This window comes from Rattus rattus, chromosome 4 (genome assembly GCF_011064425.1).
Source record: "Rattus rattus isolate New Zealand chromosome 4, Rrattus_CSIRO_v1, whole genome shotgun sequence".
Classification (NCBI taxonomy): domain Eukaryota; kingdom Metazoa; phylum Chordata; class Mammalia; order Rodentia; family Muridae; genus Rattus; species Rattus rattus.
The window spans coordinates 18714274-18737861 of NC_046157.1; the positions used below are offsets into that span (position 1 = coordinate 18714274).

The following is a 23588-nucleotide window of genomic DNA, read 5'->3' on the forward strand; positions in this document are numbered from 1 at the left end:
CCAGCTCGCTAACTTCCTAAGATGGGGCGTTCTCCCCCAACACATAAGTTATACTCAGCCCTGAAAGGAAACTTGGAAAACCGGAAGTTGGTAGAAGTGTGGTCAGGCTGTGCTGTCTCTGTGGTGAGCAGGACTGATGGGAACCATCTGGCAAACCAGTCAAGGGGCCATTTTCTTACTTCCCGTGTACCCTCCTCTATCCCGCTCTCCATGCTGTCAAGAGAACTGCTTTTCCAGAGAGTGGAGGGATTATTCTTAAGTCTAGAATGTTCCGAATGGTAGAGAGCAATGTTTAAAGTCATCTACGTTTTCCTCGTCCTAAGAGGTTAGTTTCTTTCCTTCCCAACTATTCCCTCAAGTGAGCATCGGTGTCTGCATTGACTTTGTGTCCTAAAGTTCACCCTCTCTCTCCTCCAGAGCGGAGCTTGAATTACTTTAGTAAACTGCTGATTAGAAAATGTTGACCCTTCGTCGCACATCCCGCCAGATCTCCCCTTAAAGCCACACTAGCTGAAGTGTGAAAGCACTCTAGGACTTCCTGGAGAAAAGGGTTTCTGCACTTAGGTTGTTGTGGAATTGGTCTCAAGCTTCCTTGTCTCAGACCGACTGGCTCCTTCTGGATATAGCTGAGCAGTGGCGAGCATTCCTCCCTCCAGTTCCGGGGTCCCCGTGACCAGCTTGAGCTCTGCTCTGGAGCTGCACACACTGGTTGGGTTTAGGTAACTGGAAGAGTTCCTCCAATGGGGTTTTCATGGGAGAGAAGCCGGTTTCCTAAGCACTCGACTCCTGAAAGTGCTGACTCGGGCTCTCAAACCTCAGCAGTCTGGCACTTCTCCTTACCCCGGCCCCTGCAGCCCATCCTGGAAGTAGGTCATGTGGTTGAGGTCTGTCTTGAGGTAATGGTGGTGGTTGGGGCTGGGGGTGGGGTGAACTGGGAGTGCTGGACAGACTTCGGGCCGGCATCGGTGGGGACGGGGACGCCAGATAAGCTCCTTACATTTATCTAGTGCTTCCTCTGCTGCTGGGCTTTCGGTCCTTGACCCCTGTTGAGAGAGACAGGAGTGTGAAGAGAAAAGGCAGGAGAGGTTTTCCATCATCAAAAGGAGCAGCAAAGCGACCAAGACCAGGTCTGGAAGCAATTGAGCAGTTGTTACTGTTCTCGTGACATATCACCATGGGACAGCCTCTGTATACAGGACTCTAACTGTGACTGGTCTCTCGGAGACGCAAGTTACAGAATAATTCTGTCCCCAAACAATTTCCGTGTGTAATGGGAGTTTTATGAGGCCCTTGGGATTGCTTCTATTTATCTGGTTCTCGGAAAGTGTTGACCCTTCAGAGTCTTTTTAAATGAGAGAAGAGGTGGGGGTCTGTTCAGTTATTTTTAATGCAGTAAAAGAGACTCGTTCAGACTTTGTGCTGCTTGGTGATCTGCATCTCTAATAGTCATCTCCTGGGCTCTGGGTCACTCTCTTACAGGAAGCTGTTGAGATCTTATAATAATCTCATGGTGAGCCTGCCTCTTGGGTCTCTTAGAACGAGAAATTTAAAATCTAATCAGTTATAAAATTTTGAGCAGAACCTTTTTGGTCTTATAACTGTGAGGTCCCCCCAAGTCCCTTGCAATAGGGTTTTGTAATACATATCCTACTTTATTATGTGGTGGATATTGAGAGAACCAAACAACACCCAGAGTTCCTTCCCAGAGATGAAAATGGGAGTCTGGGGGTTGGGGATTTAGCTCAGTGGTAGAGCGCTTGCCTAGCAAACGCAAGGCCCTGGGTTCGGTCCCCAGCTCTGAAAAAAAAAAAAAAAGAAAAAAAGAAAAGAAAAGAAAGAAGAAGGAAAAAAAAAGAAAATGGGAGTCTGAATCTTGGAGCATCTTTCCCTGCCTCCAAGAACAGATCCCGGGGTTGCCGACAGTTCTTGGTAGACTTGAAATGGCTCTGCCAGGCCTCCGTAGCTAAAGACTCCTGTGATTAAAGCCCAGTTCTTGGTTCCCTCCTTCTTGCCAAATGAAACATCACCCATGACAACATTACCCAGGTATGTCTGAAAAGTGTTTCTCGATTTTCAGAGATTAAGCAGGGCTTCCAAAAATAACGGACAGATAGTCAGTCTGCATTCCAAAAAAGGTGGGTATGAGGGTGTGTGGGTGAACTACGGGCAAAGGGGCAGTTAGTGGGGGCTGGTTTTCCTCTGAGAGTAGCAGAGTCAAGTTTTGCAGTCTGGCAGGTAAACTTGGGAAACCGGGTGAGAAATAACTCAGAAGTAAGCCAAGCTTTGAATGGCCAGGGCTTTAAAGACCAAGGAAAGAGTTACTGTGTGGTTCAATCTGTAACAGACCTACACAGAATGCCCGCCACCAACCATATCTCTTCCTCCTGCTCTCCTCTCTGACCTCAGGCTAGAGCCCAGGGCTTATCAGGTCCTTTCCTCCCCCTTACCAACCACTACTCAGAAACCAGGTGTGTCAGCTTAGCCACCAGGTGTGTCAGCTTAGCCACCAGGTGTGTCAACTTAGCCACCAGGTGTGTCAGTTTAGCCACCAGGTGTGTCAGTTTAGCCACCAGGTGTGTCAGCTTAGCCACCCAGTGGTCATGAGGGTTATGCTGTGGTACTGACCTGAAAGGAGCCTTCTGGGCAGAGCATCCTGAGAGGATGCCCTGCATCAGTGCCAACCATTGGTCCCAGTCATTTCTGTAGGATAATCGGATGCACACGCCTGCATGAAGCCCTCCTGTGGCTTTGCCACCTACGAGATGAAGTCGCTGTGATCTCAGCCCTCACTCTTCATTCTCATCTGCCATGCGTGGAAGGTGGATAGCGAACTGGTTTTTGGTCCCAGATAGGAAGTATTCAGTGACTTGCCCCGCCCCCACCTCAACCCGCCCAGATGCGTGTGGCTCGTCATCAGTCCTTTGCTTTTACTTGCAATTAGCTACTAATATACCACCTCCAACAGCTTCACTACGAATTCAAGGAAGCGGGTGCTCTCAGCAGACATGAAGGCCCAGAGCCAGCGAGCTATACATAATAAATTAGTAGGGTGACAGAAATGTCAGAGCTGGGCGTGAGGTTGCACACCTTTAATCCCGCACTCTGGCAGAGGCAAGTGGATCTCTGGGAGTTAGAAGCCATCTTGGTCTGCATAGCAAATTCCAGATCAGTCAGGACCGCATAGTAAGGCCCTGTCTGATTCCTTGGAAGGGAGTGACCAATAGTTGTGAGCTGAAATGTGGGTGCTGGGAATCAAACCTGGGTCCCCCGCAAGAGCAGTGAGCACTCTTAACCACTGAGCTATTCCTCCTGCTACTAGAAAGTGACCCTGTCTTTTAAAAAAATATACCCTGCCATTCTCACGGATTTTTCTTTTGTTTGTTTGTTTGTTTTGAAACAGGACTTCTTTGTGTAGCCATGGCAATCCTGAAACTAGCTCTGTAGACCAGGCTGGCCTCGAACTCACAGAGATCCACCTGCCTCTGCCTCCAGAGTGCAGGGATCAAGTGCACACATCACCACCAACCGGCTTTCTTACAGCTTTCTCTAGAGATTAACTTTCACACCCCAGATCTGTAGCCTGAGGCTTTGGCCACTGCTGTATCTTCTATGATTGCATTGAAATTTACATATTTTATAGACAGCTGAATACATTTGCTCTGAATAATAAGTGTAGCTCATTTTTATGCGTGTGTTTTAGGGAGGTTTGTTTCGTGGGGTTTTGCTTGCGTTGTTTTTAGGCGGGGGCTCTCACTATGTGGCTGGCCTGGACTCACAGAGATCGCTCTGCCTTTGCCTCTGCCTCCCGGGTACTAGGATTAAATGCAGGAACTACTATACCCAGAGTCTCTAGGTTGTGCCAGGACCAACCCACATGGAACTGCTGTGACAAATTCTTGAGTCCTGTGGCGGTTTGAATATGCTTGACCCAGGGAGTGGCACTATTAGGATGTGTGGCCTTGTTGGAGGAAGTGTGTCACTGTGGGGGTGGGCTTTGAGACCGTCCTCCTAGCTGCCAGGAAGACAGTAGTCTTCTTTTCTTTGCCTTCGGAACAAGATGTAGAACCCTTGGCTTCTTCTCCAGCACCATGCCTGCCTGGATGCTGCCATGCTTCCTCCCATGATGCGAATGGACTGAACCTCTGAACCTGTGAGCCAGTCCCAATTAAATGTTGTCCTTATAAGAGTTGCCTGGGGGCTGGGGGCTGGTTAAGAGCACCCGACTACTCTTCCAGAGGTCCTGAGTTCAAATCCCAGCAACCACATGGTGGCTCACAACCCTCTGTAAAGGGATCCGATGCCCTCTTCTGGTGTGTCTGAAGACAGCTACAGTGTACTTATATATAATAAATGAGTAAATTAAAAAAAAAAGACAGAAGGAGAAAAGCAACTCTTAAAAAAACATAAAAAAAAAAAAAAAAAAAAAAAAGAGTTGCCTTGGTTGCGATGTCTCTTCTCAGCAGTGGAAGCCCTAACTAAGGGCTTTGTCAAGCACTTTGTCAATGAACCAAGATTAAGCTATATATAGTTAACCCCAAAAGGGCCTGTAGGCTTTCCATGGCAGCTCCTAGGAAAATCAGGATCGTTTCACATAGTTAATCCTGTATGCTAAACTTACTGAGAGTTATATCCAGATTCTACTGTCAAATATAAAGATACACACACACACACACACACACACACACACACACACACACACACACACACACACACAGGCACTCATACACACATCTTCATGAAAAAGGATCCTTCTTCCAAATAGAAAACATCATGAACTCTAGTCCCAGTTTTCCCGTCACATGATCAGATGATCTGGGGCTCTTGCGTGCAGCCAGCCAGCTTCTGGAAGTTTGGGAAAGCTATCTGGGAAAGTCAGAGCTGGGGTGGTAATAACCTTGCGCCACGAAGGATGTCAGCGATGGCTTCCTCATTTTGTCTTAGGCATGTTGCTACCTACTGTTCATTAAGAATCCGTTACACATTATGCATTGGTTGCCCCCACGCCAAGTGTTATTCTAGATGCGGGACTTGGAGTCGTGAGTGAATTTCTAAGTTTCCGTTGCCTCTGGAATTTTCCACTGGGGTTGAAGAATGGGCACGTACAGTATCACAGGCGTCTCCCTGCGTGTTCTGGATGCTTCTGTGAGCTCGGAAGACAAGGAGCAGTGGAGGGGGCATGCAAGAGCCTGCCTTGCTCTGAGCTCTGAGTTCAGCTCCTGGGATTAAAGCTCTCACTGCTCTGGTCCTATTTCCAGAAACTGCTTAGGTTATCGGTGATTGGGAGAATGGACAGGTATCAGCACTGGCCCTTTTCTCTCTGTCTAGAAGGGGATGAATGCAAATAGAATACCTCATGCCCGGGCTTGGCCTTCCGACTTGATCCGTAAACTGATGAAGTTTGGCTATCGAGGGACACAATGGCATTTAGTAAGCAAAACATGCAAATTTATAGAGCCCTGAGGTTGCCGGAGCTTAGGTCTCTGTCATATGCGCATAGATGCTAGCAGCCTTTGGATATCCTAGGGAAGTGGTGTTAGAAAGTTTCCCACTCTTCTTCAATTTAGAAGTCTGAGAGACCTCTGGTGGCGGAAACAGTTACTCTTAATGCGCTTTCCTTCTCTGTCTCAGGAATTGAGCCAATGTTTTTGTTTTGGTCCTGGTTTTGGGAACTCCAGTGCACTTGATTATTGACAGGGGCAGGGTAGGATGTGATGGTGCTTCGTGTCCTTGGAGGTGAGTGTCCCTTCCTGGGAACACCGCCCGTGGAGCGCCACACAGAGTCAAATATCCCCTGGAGTCTGGAGTTGTTCAGGATGTTTTCTTTCCTTTTCCTGGGGCACCCCTGACCTCGAAGCTCATCCACAACACCACCCCACAAAGTCTAAGGGAATGCGACTGTGTCCCATGCTAAGGAAGTCCTAGGCAGTGGCTACTTGATTCCACGGAGCTGACCTTAGGCAGCAGGCAGGCATGGTAATGCAAGGAGACTATTTGAAAGCAGGTCTTACAGGGCTGGAGAGATGGCTTGGGGGTTAAAACATGGGCAGCTCTTGCAGACAGCCTGGGTTTGGTTCCCAGCACCCGTTCGGCAACTAATAATTTTAACTCTAATTCTAGAGGCCTGCTATGTCATCTTCTGGCCTCCTTGGGTATCACTCCTGTGCATACATACATACATACATACACTCATACACATAAAATACATAAATGCTTTTTTAAGCTCTTTTATGACTTGGAGATTGTGTCCTTGGAAATAGGTGAATGAACGCTAGTGTTTTGAATTCATCGCCAGTGAGCTCTGAGCAGGAGGGAGTTTTGTTTGTTTGTTCCACGTCACATGCCTTTCCTAACAGTACCAGCCACACATAGTAGGTCAATAGGTATTAACTACTTTGGGGAAACTGAGGCCCAGAACCTAGACTAAAGTTCCTTTAAAAAAAGAAAAAAGGTCTTGTTCTATGATCCAGGCTGGTCGTAACCTGCTGGCCTTAAGCAGTTCCTCCTGCTTTGCCTCTGGGCTGGCTGGGAGGTGTGCAGCCCCTGTCTCACCTGCTCTTGACTGTACAGTCAAACCAGAAGAGCTCCGTACTGGTGCATGCATGGTGCCCATTTCTTTTCCATGGTTGCCAGACTTTGACTAGTTCGTACCTTTACCTAAACCTCTGCATTCCTGGTTCCACCCTCAGTGCCATCACCCACATCGAGGCCCACATTTCTAAGCTGTGCCCAGTTAGTCTTACCTAAACAAGTCTCTCTTGGGTTGAATTCCATCAGTCACACCAGACTTCCCCTACCTCCCTCATGGCTGGTATACTATCATCATGGACATGAGGGGTCGAGGCCAGGAAGGCAATGCTATTCTTTGGGGGGCTCTGTGACCACTAACAATGGGGGTCTCAGCCTTCATTACTGAAGCACGGCTTAAAGCGGTGCCATCTTGGTTCTGTCACAGTGATCACAGTTTGCTCCTCAGACGCGTGAAAGGCAGAGAGTGAGAGAGACTTGGAAACACCATCGGTTGGCTGTTTTGTCAAACACAGGAGTAGCTGGCTAAGAGGCCAAGAATGCATCAGTGTGTGTGCTGGGAGATTGAAACATTGTACAGGAACAGAACCGGGTGCCAAGCCTGTGATTTCTGTTTGTCTATGGCTGTGGAAAAGGGAGGAGGGTCCTCGGTTCTCTTCTTTGTGGTACCCATGGGTTCCATGGATGTTTGGTGATAATTTGAACTGTCAGGGATCACATTGAGGCCTGCAAGTCAGTGATACTTGGTGTTTTGTTATGCTCCTTGTTGGCTATCTTCCCTCAGGACTTGAGGTTTGTCCAGCCACCAGCAGCACATTCTGAGTGGCCCCTAAGGGCCGGAAACCATGATAGCTAGGCACTGGGCACACACAAATACAAGTTTGAATTGGTATGGACTGGTGGGCTCATGGGATAAGGTGCACAAAAAGACAAGCATTACGCTCTCCCTATTAAGTACGTCTTCTGTCAGCCGCTTGGTTTTTTGAGACAGTGCTGAGCTGCGTATCACTTGCTGGTCTATAATGTGCTATATAGACCAGGCTAGCCCCAAAGCTGTGTTGATTCTCTTGCCTCTCCCAAGTGGGTGCTGAGAATAGAGGTGTATGCTTCCACACCTGACTGGTCAGCCTTCAAACATGTTCCAGTCTGAAGGGAGGAAGAGAAAGTAGGAGGGAGGAAGAGAGAACAAATAGGAAAGTGAGGAAGGAAAAACAAAAGTGCTCCCCTCAAGCTCTGCGTTCCCATCTTCCCTCGGTTCGCAGCCACGTTGTCTGTAGGCACCCTTTTCATTGGTTGCTTCCTCCTCAGACCTGAACTCAGTCCCATTTGGAGTCCCACGTCTCCTTCCCCAGTGTCCTAGCAATGTTCTTGACCTACCTTCCGTCTCTAGTCAGCCGCCAGGGTGGGACTTCCTCACCTCATTCTCTCTGGGGTACCCCTTCAACAACCCTAGATGGTTCAACCCCTTACATTCCCTCCTGAGTTCTGGGAGCCTCTTGCAGGCCCCTATGCTAATATGTCCCCAGCTGAACTCTGTCCTTCCCCCCAGCATGGCTTTCCCAGGTCTCTGCATCTAGATTTTGGTTTGTTCAAAACTTCAAGGCAGAAGCCTAAAAGCTACCCTGTATCCTACCTTCCTCCCAACCTCTCCATCCATCTGTTGCCTGCTGACCTTTTGTACCCCTTTGAAGTGTTAATGTTTCTCCAGCTCAGCTTCCACTGTCCCAGCCTGTGTGTTGGCCATACCGCAGCCAGGGCGATGGTTCCAACCCGAAGCTCTGTTCATATCCGAATGGATCAGGGCTGGAGAGTTGGCTCAGTGGTTAAGAGCACTGGCTGCTCCTGCAAAGGACCCAGGTTCAATTCCCAGCAACCACATGACAGCTCATAACTGTCTGTAGTTTTAGTCCTGGGGGATCTGACACCCTCACACGCGTGCACGCACACACACACACACACACACACACACACACACACACACAAATGGGCAGAACACCAATGTACATAAAATCAAAGTAAAACAAAGTCATTAGAATAAGAAAGATAGCCAGGAGCAGATGAAGGGACTCCAGGAGGAGTGGAGGAAGTCCTATGGTAGACTTCCTTGCAGGTTGTGCAGAAAGTGGAAATGAGATGTTATATTCTGAGGAGGAGAAGAGGGAGGAGGAGAGGGAGAACAGGAAGAGGAGCCACAGAAAGCTCTGTAGCAGAAGTGTGTGGCACTGCCTGGTTTATGTTACAGTTGGGATTACAGAGACAATATCTTGAGTAATAGGATGAACCCTCAGGTACCTTGGCCTTGAAGGATCATGTCAAGCTCCTGCCCGGTCCTAAGCACCCACTCCACCCACTCCTCCTCCTCCCCTCCTCCCCGTACCCCCTCAACCCTAAGGAGCCTCAGTTTTTCTCTTCTCTGTCTTTCATTTATCACCCCCACCCCCACCCCAGGCTTCCCGCTAGGCTGCCTGCTAGGTTGGATGCTCTCCCTCCTCCACTCTCTAAATCTGAGGCTTAATGAACTGGAGGCCTGCCCCGGCCTCCCAGCCTCCCAGCCTCTGCCCAGGGCCCCAGTCACACATCAGCAGCAGCTGTGGTGGTAGAGAAGCCAACAGCTGGGCCATCCAGCCCTGTTCAACAGAGAAGATGAGGGAGGCCAAACTGGCTTAGTGCTATCTGGTGGGATGAGCCAGGCTTGTGCATGGCTCTAACACTGTCTTCATGATCTCATACCTTGAGTTCCCTTAGGCTAATTATGAGTTGTGACTGCCCTCCCCAGAGAAGAGGTACTCCATAATAGTTAAAAATACAGGCCCCTATGCTGGGTGTTCTCAACCCCAGTGCTCCAGAGGCAGAGATAGGTGGATGTAAGTTCCAGGCCAGCAATGGATACACAGTAAGACACCATCTTAAATAAACAAAGGAAAAATACAGACTCCCGGGGCCAAGCGTTCTACCACTGAACTGTATCCCAGAGGCAGAGTATAGACTCCAGAGTCAAGCAAACACAGTTCGTATCCCAGCCATCTGCCTACTGTACAGCTGTGGTGAACGCACTTGGCCCCTGTTTTCATTTCCCACGCCTGTTGAAATTAAGGTAGTAACTGTACTCACTACATGAGGTTCTTGGGTAGAGTGAGGTCATGTGCGTACATTGCATGGAGTACGTAGTATTTAGCTGTGTTCATTTTCAGTCACAGTGACAAAATGCCCGAGAAGGTCAATACGAGAGGAGAAAAGCAGGGTTTGGGTCACAGTTTTGGGGATTTCAGGTTCATTCCTTGTCTCCTGTGTTGAGGCAACATGAGGGGCCTCATACCTCATTGGGGCTGGGAGCAGAGCAAACAAGTCAAAATGCCAACATTCCCTTTAAGGGTATACCGCAGGTGACCTAACTATCTTCCACTAGGCCCCACATTGTCCCTGTTGTGCCAACCTGGAGAACAAGCCTTAAACACAAGCACCTTTGGGAGACGGTCCAGGTCCAGGTGTAGCTCTGACAGATTGCTAGTGTCCTGTCACCCGTTCTGAGGAGATTCCCGTGACCTGATCTAAGTGAGTGGGATTAAATGTCAGGCTTACTGTCTGTTCTTCTGTTGCCTGTTCACAAAGCCTTCCTCTCTCCATGCAAGGGGGACAGGTACTCTCTTTCTCTCCCTGTGGAAGGCAGTTCTGGTCAGAGCCTGGAATAGGTACAGATTGCTAAGGATGGGCTGAGCACGCCAGTCCAGCCTCTGGACTTCAGAGAGGGGATTGGAGACGATGGGACTCAGCAGAGATCTCTCAGTGGAGCTGGCTTAAACCAGCTAGCTTTGCTGGGCTTCCCTGTGGGGGAGGCTGCCCTGAGCTCAGGCCTTCCTGGTAAGGAAACAATGTTGCTAACAGTCTATCTAGTTGCAGCTGAGAGCTCTGTGAGGGAGCTAGGGAATACCCCGAGCATATCAGAAGACCTCTCTCTATCTTTGCTCTTTCTGTAACTAAGGTCTGTGTACTGAGGGGTAGTGTCCAACAGTGGGGTAGATCAGAGTCCCTGGCCGGCCTGAGACTCCCAAGGACAGTGAGGGTCAATTACATAACTCTAGTCTGTTTGTCAACAGAGAACCAGGAGGAATAAATAGTGTGTCTCTGGAGAGATTTCCCCTTCCTGTTCAAAGTCCCAGAGAGAGTCCTGGGTGTGTGTTTGGGCACAGGGTCAGTTTACCTGAGAAGACTACACAGCCACGATGAGTAGTGCCCACGATGCCGGAGTGCAGAGGCCTCTCCAGTCTCCCTTCCCACAGGCACAGAGGGAGAGACTGTGGGCCCTGACTTAGGGCCTTGCAGGAGACAGACAGACAGACTACACTATACAAAGCTGCCATCTTGGTAACCTGTTCTCGTGATAGTTGCTGGAGAGCTCCACTTCTGCCCAAAGTTTCACTCAGATGTCTGGAACAGAAGTGAGGGTAGACTTGAGGTACCAGGGAAGTTACTCCAGATGGGCCAGGTTCCCCATCTCACATACTCCTATGTTTCCTTAGCCACTTCCTGTTTATGTGGCCTGTTCTGAGGCTCAGTGGGGCATTGAAAGCTGAGGTACGGCTGTAGCAGAGAGGGCATCTGAATGGGAAGGCGACCTCAACCTCAGAACTATGAGGAAGAGAGGAGGCATAGCCACGGGCAGAGGAGGTCATGGATGTGTACACATACGAGGGTGAGATGTTTGGGTGTAGGAAGACCTTGAAGAGAAAGGAAGCAAGTAGCCTTCCAGGCTGAGGGCCATCTTCCTTCAGCTTTCCCGGGGCCAGAATGGTCTCCCTGGGGGAAGGAGCCAGTGGATTCTAGAACTAAAGAGGAGCTGGTTTCAGGAGGGATGATTTGTACCCCCAAGGTTGTGGCTTCTATCTGCCTTGGAGAATGAGAACCATTCTTAGTTTTCTCCATCGAGATGGTCCTTTCTTCCTCCAAGTCCAAGTCCAGTCTGCCGGACTTGGAAGAGCCCAGACTGTGGGGAGATAGAGTGGGAGCTGCCTTTCTGGGCCTGGAACTGAGGGCTGAGGCCTGCAGCCAGGTTTGCTTCCCTTTGCTGATTCCAAATGTACGTGCATGTTCAAGTTTGAATATGCCCGGTGTTGAGGACCAGGGACTCCTCAGGCAGGGCTCAGTGGGCCTTTGTGTTGTCAACCACTCCACCTAGACTCCTGGCTGTGTGGTTCAGCAGCTCCACCAGGCCCTGATGCTCAAAAGCAGTGCACCCAAGCTTGGGCATGGATCAGGTAATCTGTGGGAACTTACAGCTTTGGGGGCCTTTGATCAAGTTGGCATGAAGCCTCCCCCCAACATTACGGCAACAATAGGGGTGAGGAAGGTGGTGCTTACTGAATGCCAAGCATGTTGAAGCCTACATGGCCTACCTCACAGGACTACCTAGTAAGGAGCTGTTTCTACTAGCCCCACTTAGAAATAAAGAGCCAAGACGTAAGGCTTCAGTGCTAACAGTCCAGGGTGCAAGGTTAGACAGTGCCTCCTCTCTGCTTGGGAAAGCCTGAAGTCCATAGTTCTCCACTCTTTATTCCTTCCCTCCTTCAAGGTGATGCTGCCAGGTGTCAGACCTCTACTGTTCTTGTCGCTGACATAGTCATCTTGTTTCCTGAAGTCTTCAGTGTCTGCCTCATAGTTCTTCCTTCTATCCAAGCCCCACTGTTTGAGGCACGAAGTTCTGTCTTCCATTTCCAGGGCATACTGTGGCCATAGACCATGTCAGAGGTTTTTCTTGCATAAAGGCAAGTATTTTTTAGGGCATTGCCACACAGTGTTATGCTTTCTGACAGGAAAGGAAACATGTTCTGGGAGGTGAGGGGCTTCTTCAAGGTCACAGTACACAGGGAGGATTTGAGCTTGGTCCAGCCCATGCTCCTTTTGCTTTCCACAATCGACTCTCAGCATCTTCAGCTCTGTCCTGCAGGGCATCTCACAGAGGAACAGCCTTGGCCTCAGTCATTTTCTCGCCTGCCAGTCTGCCTGTGATTCCTTTAGAGTTCCACACCTCTATTTCTCCCCAGAACGGTTTCCTGAACCTTCTTCTTTCACAAGAAAGCTCTGTAATCTCATGCTTCCTACCTGTCCTGTCTTGTCCAGCTTGCCTGTAGGAGATGTGTGCACTCACAGCCCCACATGCTTGCCCGCCTGCTCAACCTCCTCATGGGACCCCCGTTAGCACCTTCCTCCTTGATCTTCTTCACCTTCTTGAAGCATCAGTGCCGAGCATCCTCTTGCTGCCCCCAGTGCCTGACAGGCCACTGGCTCCCCAGCTCTAGCCCAAGGCCTCTGAATAGCCAATATTTTGCCTGGTAGAAAGAGGCAGGGATACTTGGCTGCCAGCCCACATAAGCACTGTTTTTGTGAATTCTGTAGAGCTGAAATTCTTTATAAACAAGCACATTTACAACTTCCTGTTCATTTAGCTGCCAATCATTCTGACAAAGGAGGTGCTGATCGTAAGTTACATGTGTAGCCGTTCCTGGCAGTGTGCCGCTGTCTTTAATATCCCCTCTCTGTACGATGAAAACATTTATGTCTGTATGATATTAAACAGGCACCATTGGATTCGATGCCCTCTGTCTTGATAGCATTATCATTTGGCTTGACTTTTTGATGAGGAGGCTTCCCTTTAAGTCCCCTGGGCCCTGTAACACTGGCAATGGATGGTTATTGATCTTGGGAGCAGGAGCCAAATGTCCCTTGTCATTTTAATACACGTGTTCCTATGGCTAGGAGAGGACAAAGCTACAGAGTTACTAAGATGCCAACCAGGTCAGAGAGCAGACCTTGCAATAAGGACACAATGTATCAGACCTGTAAGGTTCTGAGGCTCTGCCGGTTACACCTTCTAAAGGACACTGGGAGACTTTGAGTCAAGATGACAAGCAGTAGTCTCATATGCCTGCTGCCACCAGTTACCTGGTAACCTACTCTGTGGTACTATGTTGCAGATGCTGGGACTCAGCCCACCTCCCTGGAAAGATCCTATTCTTAGTTAGGAACAACAGCTAATGTGAAGGACACACTGGCAGATGCTATTTCTTCACCTAATTACATTCAGTTTTGTGTGCAATGTGTGTGTGGTGGGGATGGAATTGAAGGCCCCGTGCATGTTAGGCAAAGGCCGTAGCACTAAACCACCTCCCTCACTCTTTTGCTGTCTTTAAAAGGCAGTGAGCAGCCAGATGGCCACCAAACTACAACTACTAGATTCTCCATTGGGAACAAGGATCCCTTAAGGACATGAGCATTGGTGGCCTCTACAATGTCATCGCGTACAGACCTTGGCGTCCCTTCTCATTTGGTTTTCTTCGCCTTTGCTTTGGAATACTCAAATACTGGGAGCCAAAAGGCCACATGTAGGAGTTTTCTGTCTCCTACCCCCTCCCCTGCTCCCAGCTCTTTCCCAGGTAGACTGGGGTCTTTGCACTCTCCTCTATGGCTGCTTTATTTGCCTGTCATGTCTGCACTGCTTTGGGATTGGGGGGTGCTTTCTAGACAATTGCAACTCTGGTGGATCTTGTTCCCGCCAAGAGCCCATGGTGGCCTCTCATGTGCCACCACTTTCTACTGGCTCTTGCCCTAGGCTCTCTTGCTCTCTGGATCTGGAGCCTACTCAGCTACAGTGGCCTTGGGGTGTTTGGATCTCTGGGGCCCGCAATGTATCAAATGCGCTCACAAGCAAGTGGGGCTTCCTTGTCGCTCAGCCATTGTGGTTGGGGGTACAGAGCTCCAGGCACCACTGCTGAGCATGCCCATCCTACGGTAAGAAGACCTTTGCCTGGAGATGTTTGGTCACCAGAAAATCAAATCTTCCCTTGAACACACACACGGCACCCCAAACTCACCCATGGAGTAATCCACATTTCCAAAATGTTGATGCTGATGCTTTGGGATACTGTTTGAAATTACAAGTGGCTCGCTTTCCAGTGCTGCCAAAACCAGAGGCAGAGAGGAAGCTGAATCTCAGCTTCCAGTACCTCGTGCTGGGAACTACAGCACCAGCCATGCCGTCTGTGGCTCTTACACCCTTGTTTTCTGGAGGGCTGTGATGGGTGAGCTACTAGAGAGTGTCAGAGCCATCTTGTACACTGTTTTCCAGCCGAACCAGCTACTCAGGTAACGGACGTGAGAGGATCAGGACTCTAAGGGCTACCTGGACTATTGTATGACTTCAAGGCAGGTTGGGCAACTTAGTAAACGCATGTTTCTAAACAGAAAATGAAAACAGAAACTTACCCCCTAAAGTAGATTCTAAGATTCATTTAAAAAAAAAAAAAATACATGATGAATGGATAGATAGGAGAGAGCCACACATGGTGCCAACTGGGTATGGGCAAGTGTCTGGATACTTATGGCACAGTCTTTACCTTTTCTGCCCATTTCCCATAAAGAAATGTTGGGTGGAGGTTGCCTCTAGTCATGAACTACTTCAATTTAAGTTAGACTCTTGACCAACACAGTCCCTGGGGCAGAAGTGAGGGGTCGTGTATGTCAGATCCAGGTCCCAAAGCAGTGCTGGTCACATGCTGATGGAGAGACAGTTGTCATCCTGACTCCCATGTGACTCTGTGACCTTGTACATCTGTGGCAGCTACTGTGTGGCGTGGGCTGCATTCCTCAGCCTCCTTTTGGCCTGCCTGGCATTCTTCCCTTCCCAGAGGCCTGGCCATATGCCTCAGCACAGCCTGGGAAATGCGCTGTGGCTTGGAGACCCAGAGTGAGTGGAGACACTGTCCTATGAAGGAAGGTTGGGACAGACACAGGGACACTTCAGATGGCCCCCCTCCTGTTCCTTGAAGATTGTGGGCACTGCAGAACAGCTAAGCCAGAAGAGGGCCAGGAAGTTGAGTGGCTATAACTTCTCTAAAGTTAGGTCCTAACCTGTATTGTGGAGCAGATTCATGAGTGGTCAGGAACATGCTGGGATCCAGTGTCAGCATAGCCGATTCCAAAGTGGGGGTGAATTCAGTGCCGAGCCCCACTGTGGGGACACCCAGAGCTCTGCTCTCTAGTCTGGAGCTCACCCGTGAGTGGACACTGAGTACATTAAATCTCCTGGTTTTCTTAATGATGTCAGCCATAGCAACAGGCACCAAGGAGGAAGATACGCTGCTAAAACAGTCAGCCTTTAAAATGAGCCACTTGTGGGGGAGGGAGGGGAGCTCTGACTTGGCTCTTCTTGCAGAACGGGCTCCAGTTCCCGGCACGAACGTCATACAACAGCCTGTCAAGTCCATCTCCCAGAGCTGTGACACCCTCTTCTGGACTCCCATCCACACGTGCATGTAACTACCCAGAGAGACACACAAATGAAAAGGAGCCTTGGGAAGAGTGGGCCATTTATAGCCCCGAGGAATGAAGATCCCCAGAGGACCCAGTGTCCCTGCTTTTCAGGACACTCACATTATGCCCAGCAGGTAGCCACGCCCAGCTCCAGGCAGTGATGATGACAACGCCCTCGGTGCCTGCAGAACCCTGAAGCAATATCTCCCTGTGCCTAACAACCGTCTCCAGTAGCCACATTTCTCATTTTTGAATGACCGTATTTGCTTGGGAATCTAGCAAGCAAAAGAACAAGCAACAAGTCACAGATAGCAAAAATGTCATCAAATCGGGCACGTTGCCATCCAACAGAGATGACTAGGGGAGCCCAATAGAGAGAACAAGCAAACAGCATCGGATCTGTTGCTTACAACATCCCCCCCTGAACACAGTGGGGAAACCCTGCTGAGACTGATTGCCGGGGCTTGACCTTCTGTGAGCTGTCTCTTCCACTTGTCAGTTTCATTATTCAAGATTCTGCCTTTGGGGAGAGGGAGTCATTAAGACAGGGTTTCTCTGTGTAGCCCTGGCTTTCCTGGAACTCATTCCATAGACCAAGCTGGTCTCAAACTTAGAGATCCACCTGCCCCTGCCTCCCAAGAGCGGGGATTAAAGGGGTGCGGCACCACCACCCATTATCACGTCTCATGACATGAGCGATATGCCTGCCTCGTGGGTTACTGAAAGAATGGATGGAGCCAACAGGACCACAGTCAGTACTTGAGTGCCACTGTGGGCTAAGGCTCCCCAGCCCCCGCTCACTCTCCCCACCCAACCCCCACTGGCCGGACCCCAGGGCCAGAGCTGAAAGTCAGCATCTCATTAGGACTCAGGAAGTGTGGCTGGGCTTGGTTTTGCTTGAGCCTGTAATGAACCACCATATGTTTTATGCATTCAGGCAGTTCGGAGGTCAGAGAGTCCAAGTTTGTTTCCTCTGTCTGGCTAGGGTGCCTACGTGGTTATAGTCCCATACCCCTGAAGGCGCTAGGTTTCCCCAGCTTCTGGGGCAGCGTTCCTTGCATCTTTCTTCTATTGTCCCCTAGCTACCACCTTCTGTAGTCACCCCCAAGGCCCTGCTCGGGTTGTGAGGACCTTGTTGGTAGGTTTAGGGCCCAAGTGGACGTTCCGGAAGAGTCTGCTCTGCTTAATCTCATCCGTAGTTTCGCCCCTCATTATTCAGATTCCGGTGTGGGCACATAGGGAGACTGTTTTCACACATCAACCGAGTCAGGAAGCTTTTCTGGTTTTGTGTCATGGCTTGGCCAAGAAGTGGACCATTTAAAAGCAGCAGTCAACTGGAGAGGTAGCTCAGCTGTTAAGAGCACTGACTGCTCTTCCAGAGGTACCGAGTTCAATTCCCAGCAACTATATGGTGGCTCACAACCATCTGTAATGGCTTATGATGCCCTCTTCTGGTGTGTCTGAAGACGGCAACAGTGTACTCACATATATAAAATAAATAAATCTTTTTTTAAAAAAAAGGGGCGGGGTTGGGGATTTAGCTCAGCGGTAGAGCACTTGCCTAGCAAGCGCAAGGCCCTGGGTTCGGTCCCCAGCTCCGAAAAAAAAAAAAAAAGGGGGGGGGCGGTGCTGGAGAGATGGCTCAGTGGTTAAGAGCACTGACTGCTCTTCCAGAGGTCATGAGTTCAAACACCAGCAACCACATGGTGGCTCACAACCATCTGTAATCTGGTGTGCCTGAAGACAGCGACAATGTACCTATATAAAAATAAATAAATTAATTAAAAAAAAAAAGCAGCAGTCTGTACCCTGCCAGGTCGCATGTATTATTCTATGACATCATCAGTCGGTGCCTTAATCTCTGTGGCATTCCTCTCCCTGGCACATGACAGGCACTGGGGTGGGGTGGGGGGTGTTCCGTCGTATATGAAGACCAGCAGGCCCGGACTGATGGCGTGTGTGTGTCCTTTTAGGCCATGGCGAGTGTCACTGCGGAGAATGCAAGTGCCACGTCGGTTACATTGGGGACAATTGTAACTGCTCAACAGACATCAGCACGTGCAGGGCCAAGGATGGGCAGATCTGCAGCGACCGAGGCCGTTGCGTCTGTGGGCAGTGCCAGTGCACAGAGCCTGGAGCCTTTGGGGAGACGTGTGAGAAGTGCCCAACCTGCCCTGATGCTTGCAGCTCCAAGAGGTAAGGGTCCGCTCGTCCACCCTCAATCCCAGGTCTGCCTTTCGTCAGGCTTCCTCCCTAGCAAGCCTCTAGTGCCTGCCGTCCAGCCCGTCCCGTCTATATACAGCCTGACTGCCAAACAAAACTGGTGCTAGCTATGAAATGCTGTTATTAGTGGTTGTGGGGGAGGAAGAGAGGACCGGTGGAAGAAAAGTTCAAATAGTCCACACGAAGAAGCGACACCATGGATCCAGGCCGAGCAGGTTTAGAAATTGCAGAGTGAGGGGTTGGGGATTTAGCTCAGTGGTAGAGCGCTTGCCTAGCAAGCACAAGGCCCTGGGTTCGGTCCCGAGCTCCGAAAAAAAGAAAAAAAAAATTTTTGAAATTGCAGAGTGACATCCATGAATGAGATGGACCTGGTGCTGGGTCCGTCGCACCCTTGAGCATGCTACAGTTTGCTCAGAAGGGAATGCGTGTGCGTCCTTCTCCGTGCGGCTGAGATCCTCCACAGAGCATGTCCCAAACAATGCGTCATCGACCAGGCCTGTGGGAATTGCTGCATGGAACAGACTAGAATCGGAGAGCAAATAGGAAAGAGCTGACCTAGATAGGGCTGCCCGAAGCAAGAGTGGGGGCTTCGGATTTTTCTGCTCTATTTGTGCCGATGATAGAGCGGCTATGTAGAGGTTGTCTAGTCTACAGACACTGGGCTCAGCCCTGGGTCAGGTCACACAGCCTGATGCCCACCCTCCGCTCTGCTCTTCACGCCACCGGAGTGCAACAAAAGTCGGTTGCGAGAGTCAAGCTACAGTGCTGCCTGGAGCACGGGAACGCCTGCCATCGGCTGGCAGGACTTGCTGGATAACAGCTGTGTCATCGCTGAGGCTGAGGAGCCAGGCAGGCAGTGGGGGAAGCCGGGCGCCAAGCAGAAACAAGTTGGCGATACAGGCAGTGTTGCTCCTTGGCGGAGAGGAGCACAAGTGTGCGATTTTCTTTTGGCAGATTTCCCCGCAAACGTCTGGCCAGGCTGATAATGAAGTGATGCTCGCAGGGCCTGCAGTTGTGGCTGGTCAGCTGTGCTCACAAGCATTCAGAATGGCCTGACCCTCCCTGGCCGTGTGCCACAGACAACCCTGGGCATGGGCAACCGTACCTGTCTCCAGATCGAGTGACAAGATAGGCAGGGAGTGGCCAGGCGCCATGCCTGTGTGACTGGCATCACTGCCCTAGTCAGCATGCTGTGCCCAAGGGACTCCTCCTTCCCAGCCCCGCCCCCACCCCTGACAGCTTCCAGTCAGTGTTACTCCCACTGCTCAGGGCACGTGGGGCTCGTGGGGAGTGGGCCGAGCTAGGGCAGCACACGGGAAGTCAGTTAAAGGAGATGAAGCCTCCCCTACCTTCCGGTGGAGCGGCAGGCAATGCAAGGTTTAAAGACTTCAGGGAAAAACAAGAGCTAGGAAGGCCCAGAGACAGGGACTGGCCCTTGTTATCTATCCCCGGACCACACTGACCTTCCGTCTCTTTGGTAGTCTAATACAAACATGTTTCTTTCTCCTTTTCCTTCTCTTTTTCTTGGCCTGCCTGCCACCCTTCCTTCCTTCCTTTTTTTCTTTCTTTCTTCCCTTCTTTCTTCTTCCCCTCCCTCCCTCTCTTCTTTCCCTTTTTCCAGAGTTCTTTTCATCATGACATTTTAGGCCATTTTCCTACTTGCTGTTTTCTGAGAGGTTTCGAATACTTTAGCCCTGTCATCCCTGGTGTTCTAGAACTAGCCGAACACACCCTTCCCTTCGGTGAGGTCACGCTCAGCTCCAGCTGATTCTAATTAACATGCCTCGAACAAAAAAAAACAAAAAAAAAAGGCCCTGGGTCCCCAGCTCCCAAAAAAAAAAAAAAAAAAAAAAAAATCTGTGAGCGGCTTGTTTTGTAAAGGGGCAGACATGCTTTCACAGGTAATTACAGTGCATTCTGAGTTCCCCCCCAGCACAGGGCGTTCGGTTCTAGGCTGCTGTATCCACGTGGGTTGTTGGAGGGTGTCCGAGGAGTGACCTGGAGCTGTGGGATACAGCAGGGTATCTGAGGGAAGCTGTAGGTTCCAGTCAGTGAGAAGCAGGCATCCTTTTTGCCGTGTGTGGATCCAGGAGGTTGGCAGAAGGTCCAGCAGGCATGAATGACCAGAGGTGGGGCCACCCCTTCCTGGCCACTGGCTGAGCCTGCCTGCCCTGAGGGGAGGTGGGTGTGGGAGAGTGGACCATACAGAACAGAGACAGCTATGAGCTGCACTGCCCAGCTCCAACTCTATAGAGTATCTGGGTAGGATCAGCCCGGGAGAGGGTTTGCCACCAACTGTGGAATAGTTAGAATCCTAAGCATATCCGTGACCTCTTGAGAAAGTCCCAGCCCTCTCCCTTCATGATCTACCCACTGCCCGGTCCTTGTTGATGTCCAGAAGGTGGTTCCGAGTCTGTCCGGGAGGCAAGACTCCAGGAAGGGTCCTGATCCGCTCCTCTTGGGCCTTTCCTCTGGAAAGTGGCTCTGCTGTGGGATGGAGCTCCCTCCTGCCCCGAGGCCAAGGTCCCCAGCTCCTGTGCTGGGAATATAACTTCAATCAGATAGTTGTGTGTGGCTTCCCTCTGGGACCAGGGAACTTTCTAGACACCCAGCTGTTTGGATCCCCATCAGCATGTGGGATGAGCACGGTGACTGGTGTTTTGTGGGGATAGCCATCTCTTTAGTGTCAGGGCACCTCCCCTGCACGTCCCTCTCATGTCTTTAGACCTCCAAATGCCACTTTCCCGGAATCCTAAGACTGCTGTCCCCTGTGCTGCCTGACCCTACTCACTCTGCCCTGGAGTTTACTTTCCCCATGGTGTGACCCTGGTCTTCCCAAGGAGGCAGGTGTTGCTGTAAAATTAAAAAAAAAAAAAAAAAAAAATGCTGTCTTTTATCCCACTCTAGGCCTGTCACCGCAGTGCCCCAAGATATCTGCTAGATTTCTTAATCTCAGTCAGCAAAGCGTCTCACCTGTTCTGCTCCATCCCACATCACACTGCCGATGGCTTCTCTCTGAGCCTGGCAGCAATCTCTCTACCCATCTAGTTCCCAAGGCAGGCTGCCACCATGCCAGACATATACATCCCAATTCCGTGGCGGCCTGGTGTCTCCACCACCACATACTCTCTTAAACTTAAATCGCCACATGAAAGAACACACAACACAATAACCTCTGATCCAATTGATAAGATATAATTTGCTCATCTAGACATACAAAGCCCTGTACACATCCATCCCTTAAGAATATTCATAACAGGGGCTGGAGAGATGGCTCAGAGGTTAAGAGCACTGACTGCTCTTCCAGAGGTCCTGAGTTCAATTCCTAGCAACCACATGGTGGCTCACAACCATCTGTAATGGGATCTGACGCCCTCTTCTGGTGTGTCTGAAGACAGCTACAGTGTCCTCACATATATGAAATAATTAAAGAAATCTTTAAAAAAAAAGAAAGAAAAAGAAAAGAAATCTTAAAAAAAAAAGAATATTCATAACAACCTGTAGATGTGCAGAGAGGAATCTTTTTTTTTTAAAGATTTATTTATTTATTATAAGTACACTGTAGCTGACACTGAGCCATCTCTCCAGCCCCCCAGAGGGGAATCTTAACATCTGACTCCATGTTCTCTCCTGCTTCCTCTGCCTCCCTTCTAGACTCCTCCTCTCTCTAAAACTTCTATCCCGCCCATCCTTCCTTCTTGTCCAATGACAAGCCTTGTTCTATCTTGTACCTGCCCACACCTGCGTGATGACATCATCCTACAGGCAGGGACCTTTCCTCTTACAAATTTTAACAGCAGCTTTGGCTGAGGCCTGTCCTCCTAGCTGTGTTCCCAAGCTGATGCAGTCGTAGGAGGGAGACTCCATCCGGACCCAGTTCTGATGATTTAGAATGTAATAACTGTTCAACAGAGCATTGTATGTAATAAAGCATCCTCACGTGCTGCCAGCCCGTGGTGGGGGGGGACGGGGACGGAGAGGGTTTCTTTGTGGCTTATCTATTTTCTAGAGAAGGTCTCCGTTATAAAAGCTCGAGTTTAGACAATTACCACACAAGTGGCCAGCATGCCCTGAAGGATGCTGACAGGTGGACACTGTATGGGAATGGGAATGGGGTTGGGACCCAGGGTACCCAGACACCGGCATCAGTTCTTCTGGCTACCAGAACTGTCAGGAAGCTGCACCCTAGAGGTCAGCTCTTCCAGTTGTGGTTGAGCCCCAGGCGTTGAGGCTTGCTGCTAATGCCCTCTGCAAGAGGGGATGCCACAGAGCCTTGTCCAGAGAGTGACAGATGGGGTTACTGAGGTCGGCATAGCACAAGGGCTTCGAACACTGGACCCAGGAATGTGGAGGCTCCTCCACGGGCCAGGAGTCACTTTTATGCCCTGGAAACCTCTTCCACGGAGCTGATCTTTGGCCAGTTCACCGTAGTCAGTGCAGATGGATTTGGTTTGGTTTCTGCTGTCCAGCATTGGGAAGGTCTGCTGCTGGCAAACTGAGCGGTATTACCAAATACACCTCTAAACTCAGACATATCTCCCTGAGGCCCCAGGGCTTCCTTTTAACACTAGCAAGATGTCAGAGCATCGTGTCCCCAAGGCCAGGCTTTCAGAGTGCGGCTGAGCTTTCAGGACAATACGCAGCAGCTAATGACCGCCTTTGTTTTCTCAGAGACTGTGTGGAATGCTCGCTGCTTCACCAGGGGAAACCTGACAACCAGACCTGCCACCACCAGTGCAAAGATGAGGTGATCACATGGGTAGACAGCATCGGTGAGTGCCCTGCAGAACTGTGGACCGCTGTCTCTATGGACCTTGGCAGGCGTCCAGGGGTTTTTTTTCCTTCCCTGGGGAGCAAATGGTCTCAGCCTTGAGTTAAACCCAGTGTAGCTTCCTGGGCATGATTGCTGGTTCCCCAAGGGGACCCTGGGGCGGGACCCTTGCATGTTATTGGCAGGATTCTCATACAGAAATTTGTTTGGCGACTGCCAAAAAGCTGCTCACAGAATCAGCACACAGCCATGACCTAAAAATTTGGGCTGATTTTTTTTTTTTTTTTACATAAATGGTTATGGCCTTGATTGTGATGGTCAGTTGTTCATTAACTGATGAGTGGTACAATATCCATCCACAATGGGTTATTATCTTACCACAGGAAGAGAGTGTTATAATGTGTATTGAGCTAAGTAAAGAAGCTAGGGAGAAAAGAGCGAAGCTATTAATTAAACGGTGTGCACAGAATAGGAAGAGGGGGCACAAGATCGAATGCTAACAGCACGTGGACATTTTCGGGTGGTGGCACCACATTGTGAGTTTCCTAAATTGGCTACATTTTGAAATGATTAAACAGTTCCTAAGGGACTGCATATCTGACGAGAGAAATTTCAACCAAGGCTCGCCAATACTAGCAGACTTAACCTCTGTCTTGACCCCCCAGCTGCTGTAAACTCCCAGCCCTGGCTTTGTCTGCCTTGGTCCTGGCTTCTCTCTTTGTAGACTCTTTGTTTCCTGGTTCTGATGAACTGCTTGGCCCGAGCA

The 23588-nt window shown here is 50.0% G+C and overlaps 1 protein-coding gene across 1 annotated transcript in view; it reads left to right on the top strand.

The window, feature by feature from the left end:
* Itgb5 (integrin subunit beta 5) overlaps positions 1–23588 on the top strand; it is a 117096-nt gene that overhangs the window by 89073 nt on the left and 4435 nt on the right. Inside the window, exons 11-12 of the mRNA XM_032900148.1 lie at positions 17802–18024; positions 22723–22823. Of these exons, the coding sequence (XP_032756039.1) occupies positions 17802–18024; positions 22723–22823 (324 nt within the window). The remainder of the gene's footprint in view (positions 1–17801; positions 18025–22722; positions 22824–23588) is intronic.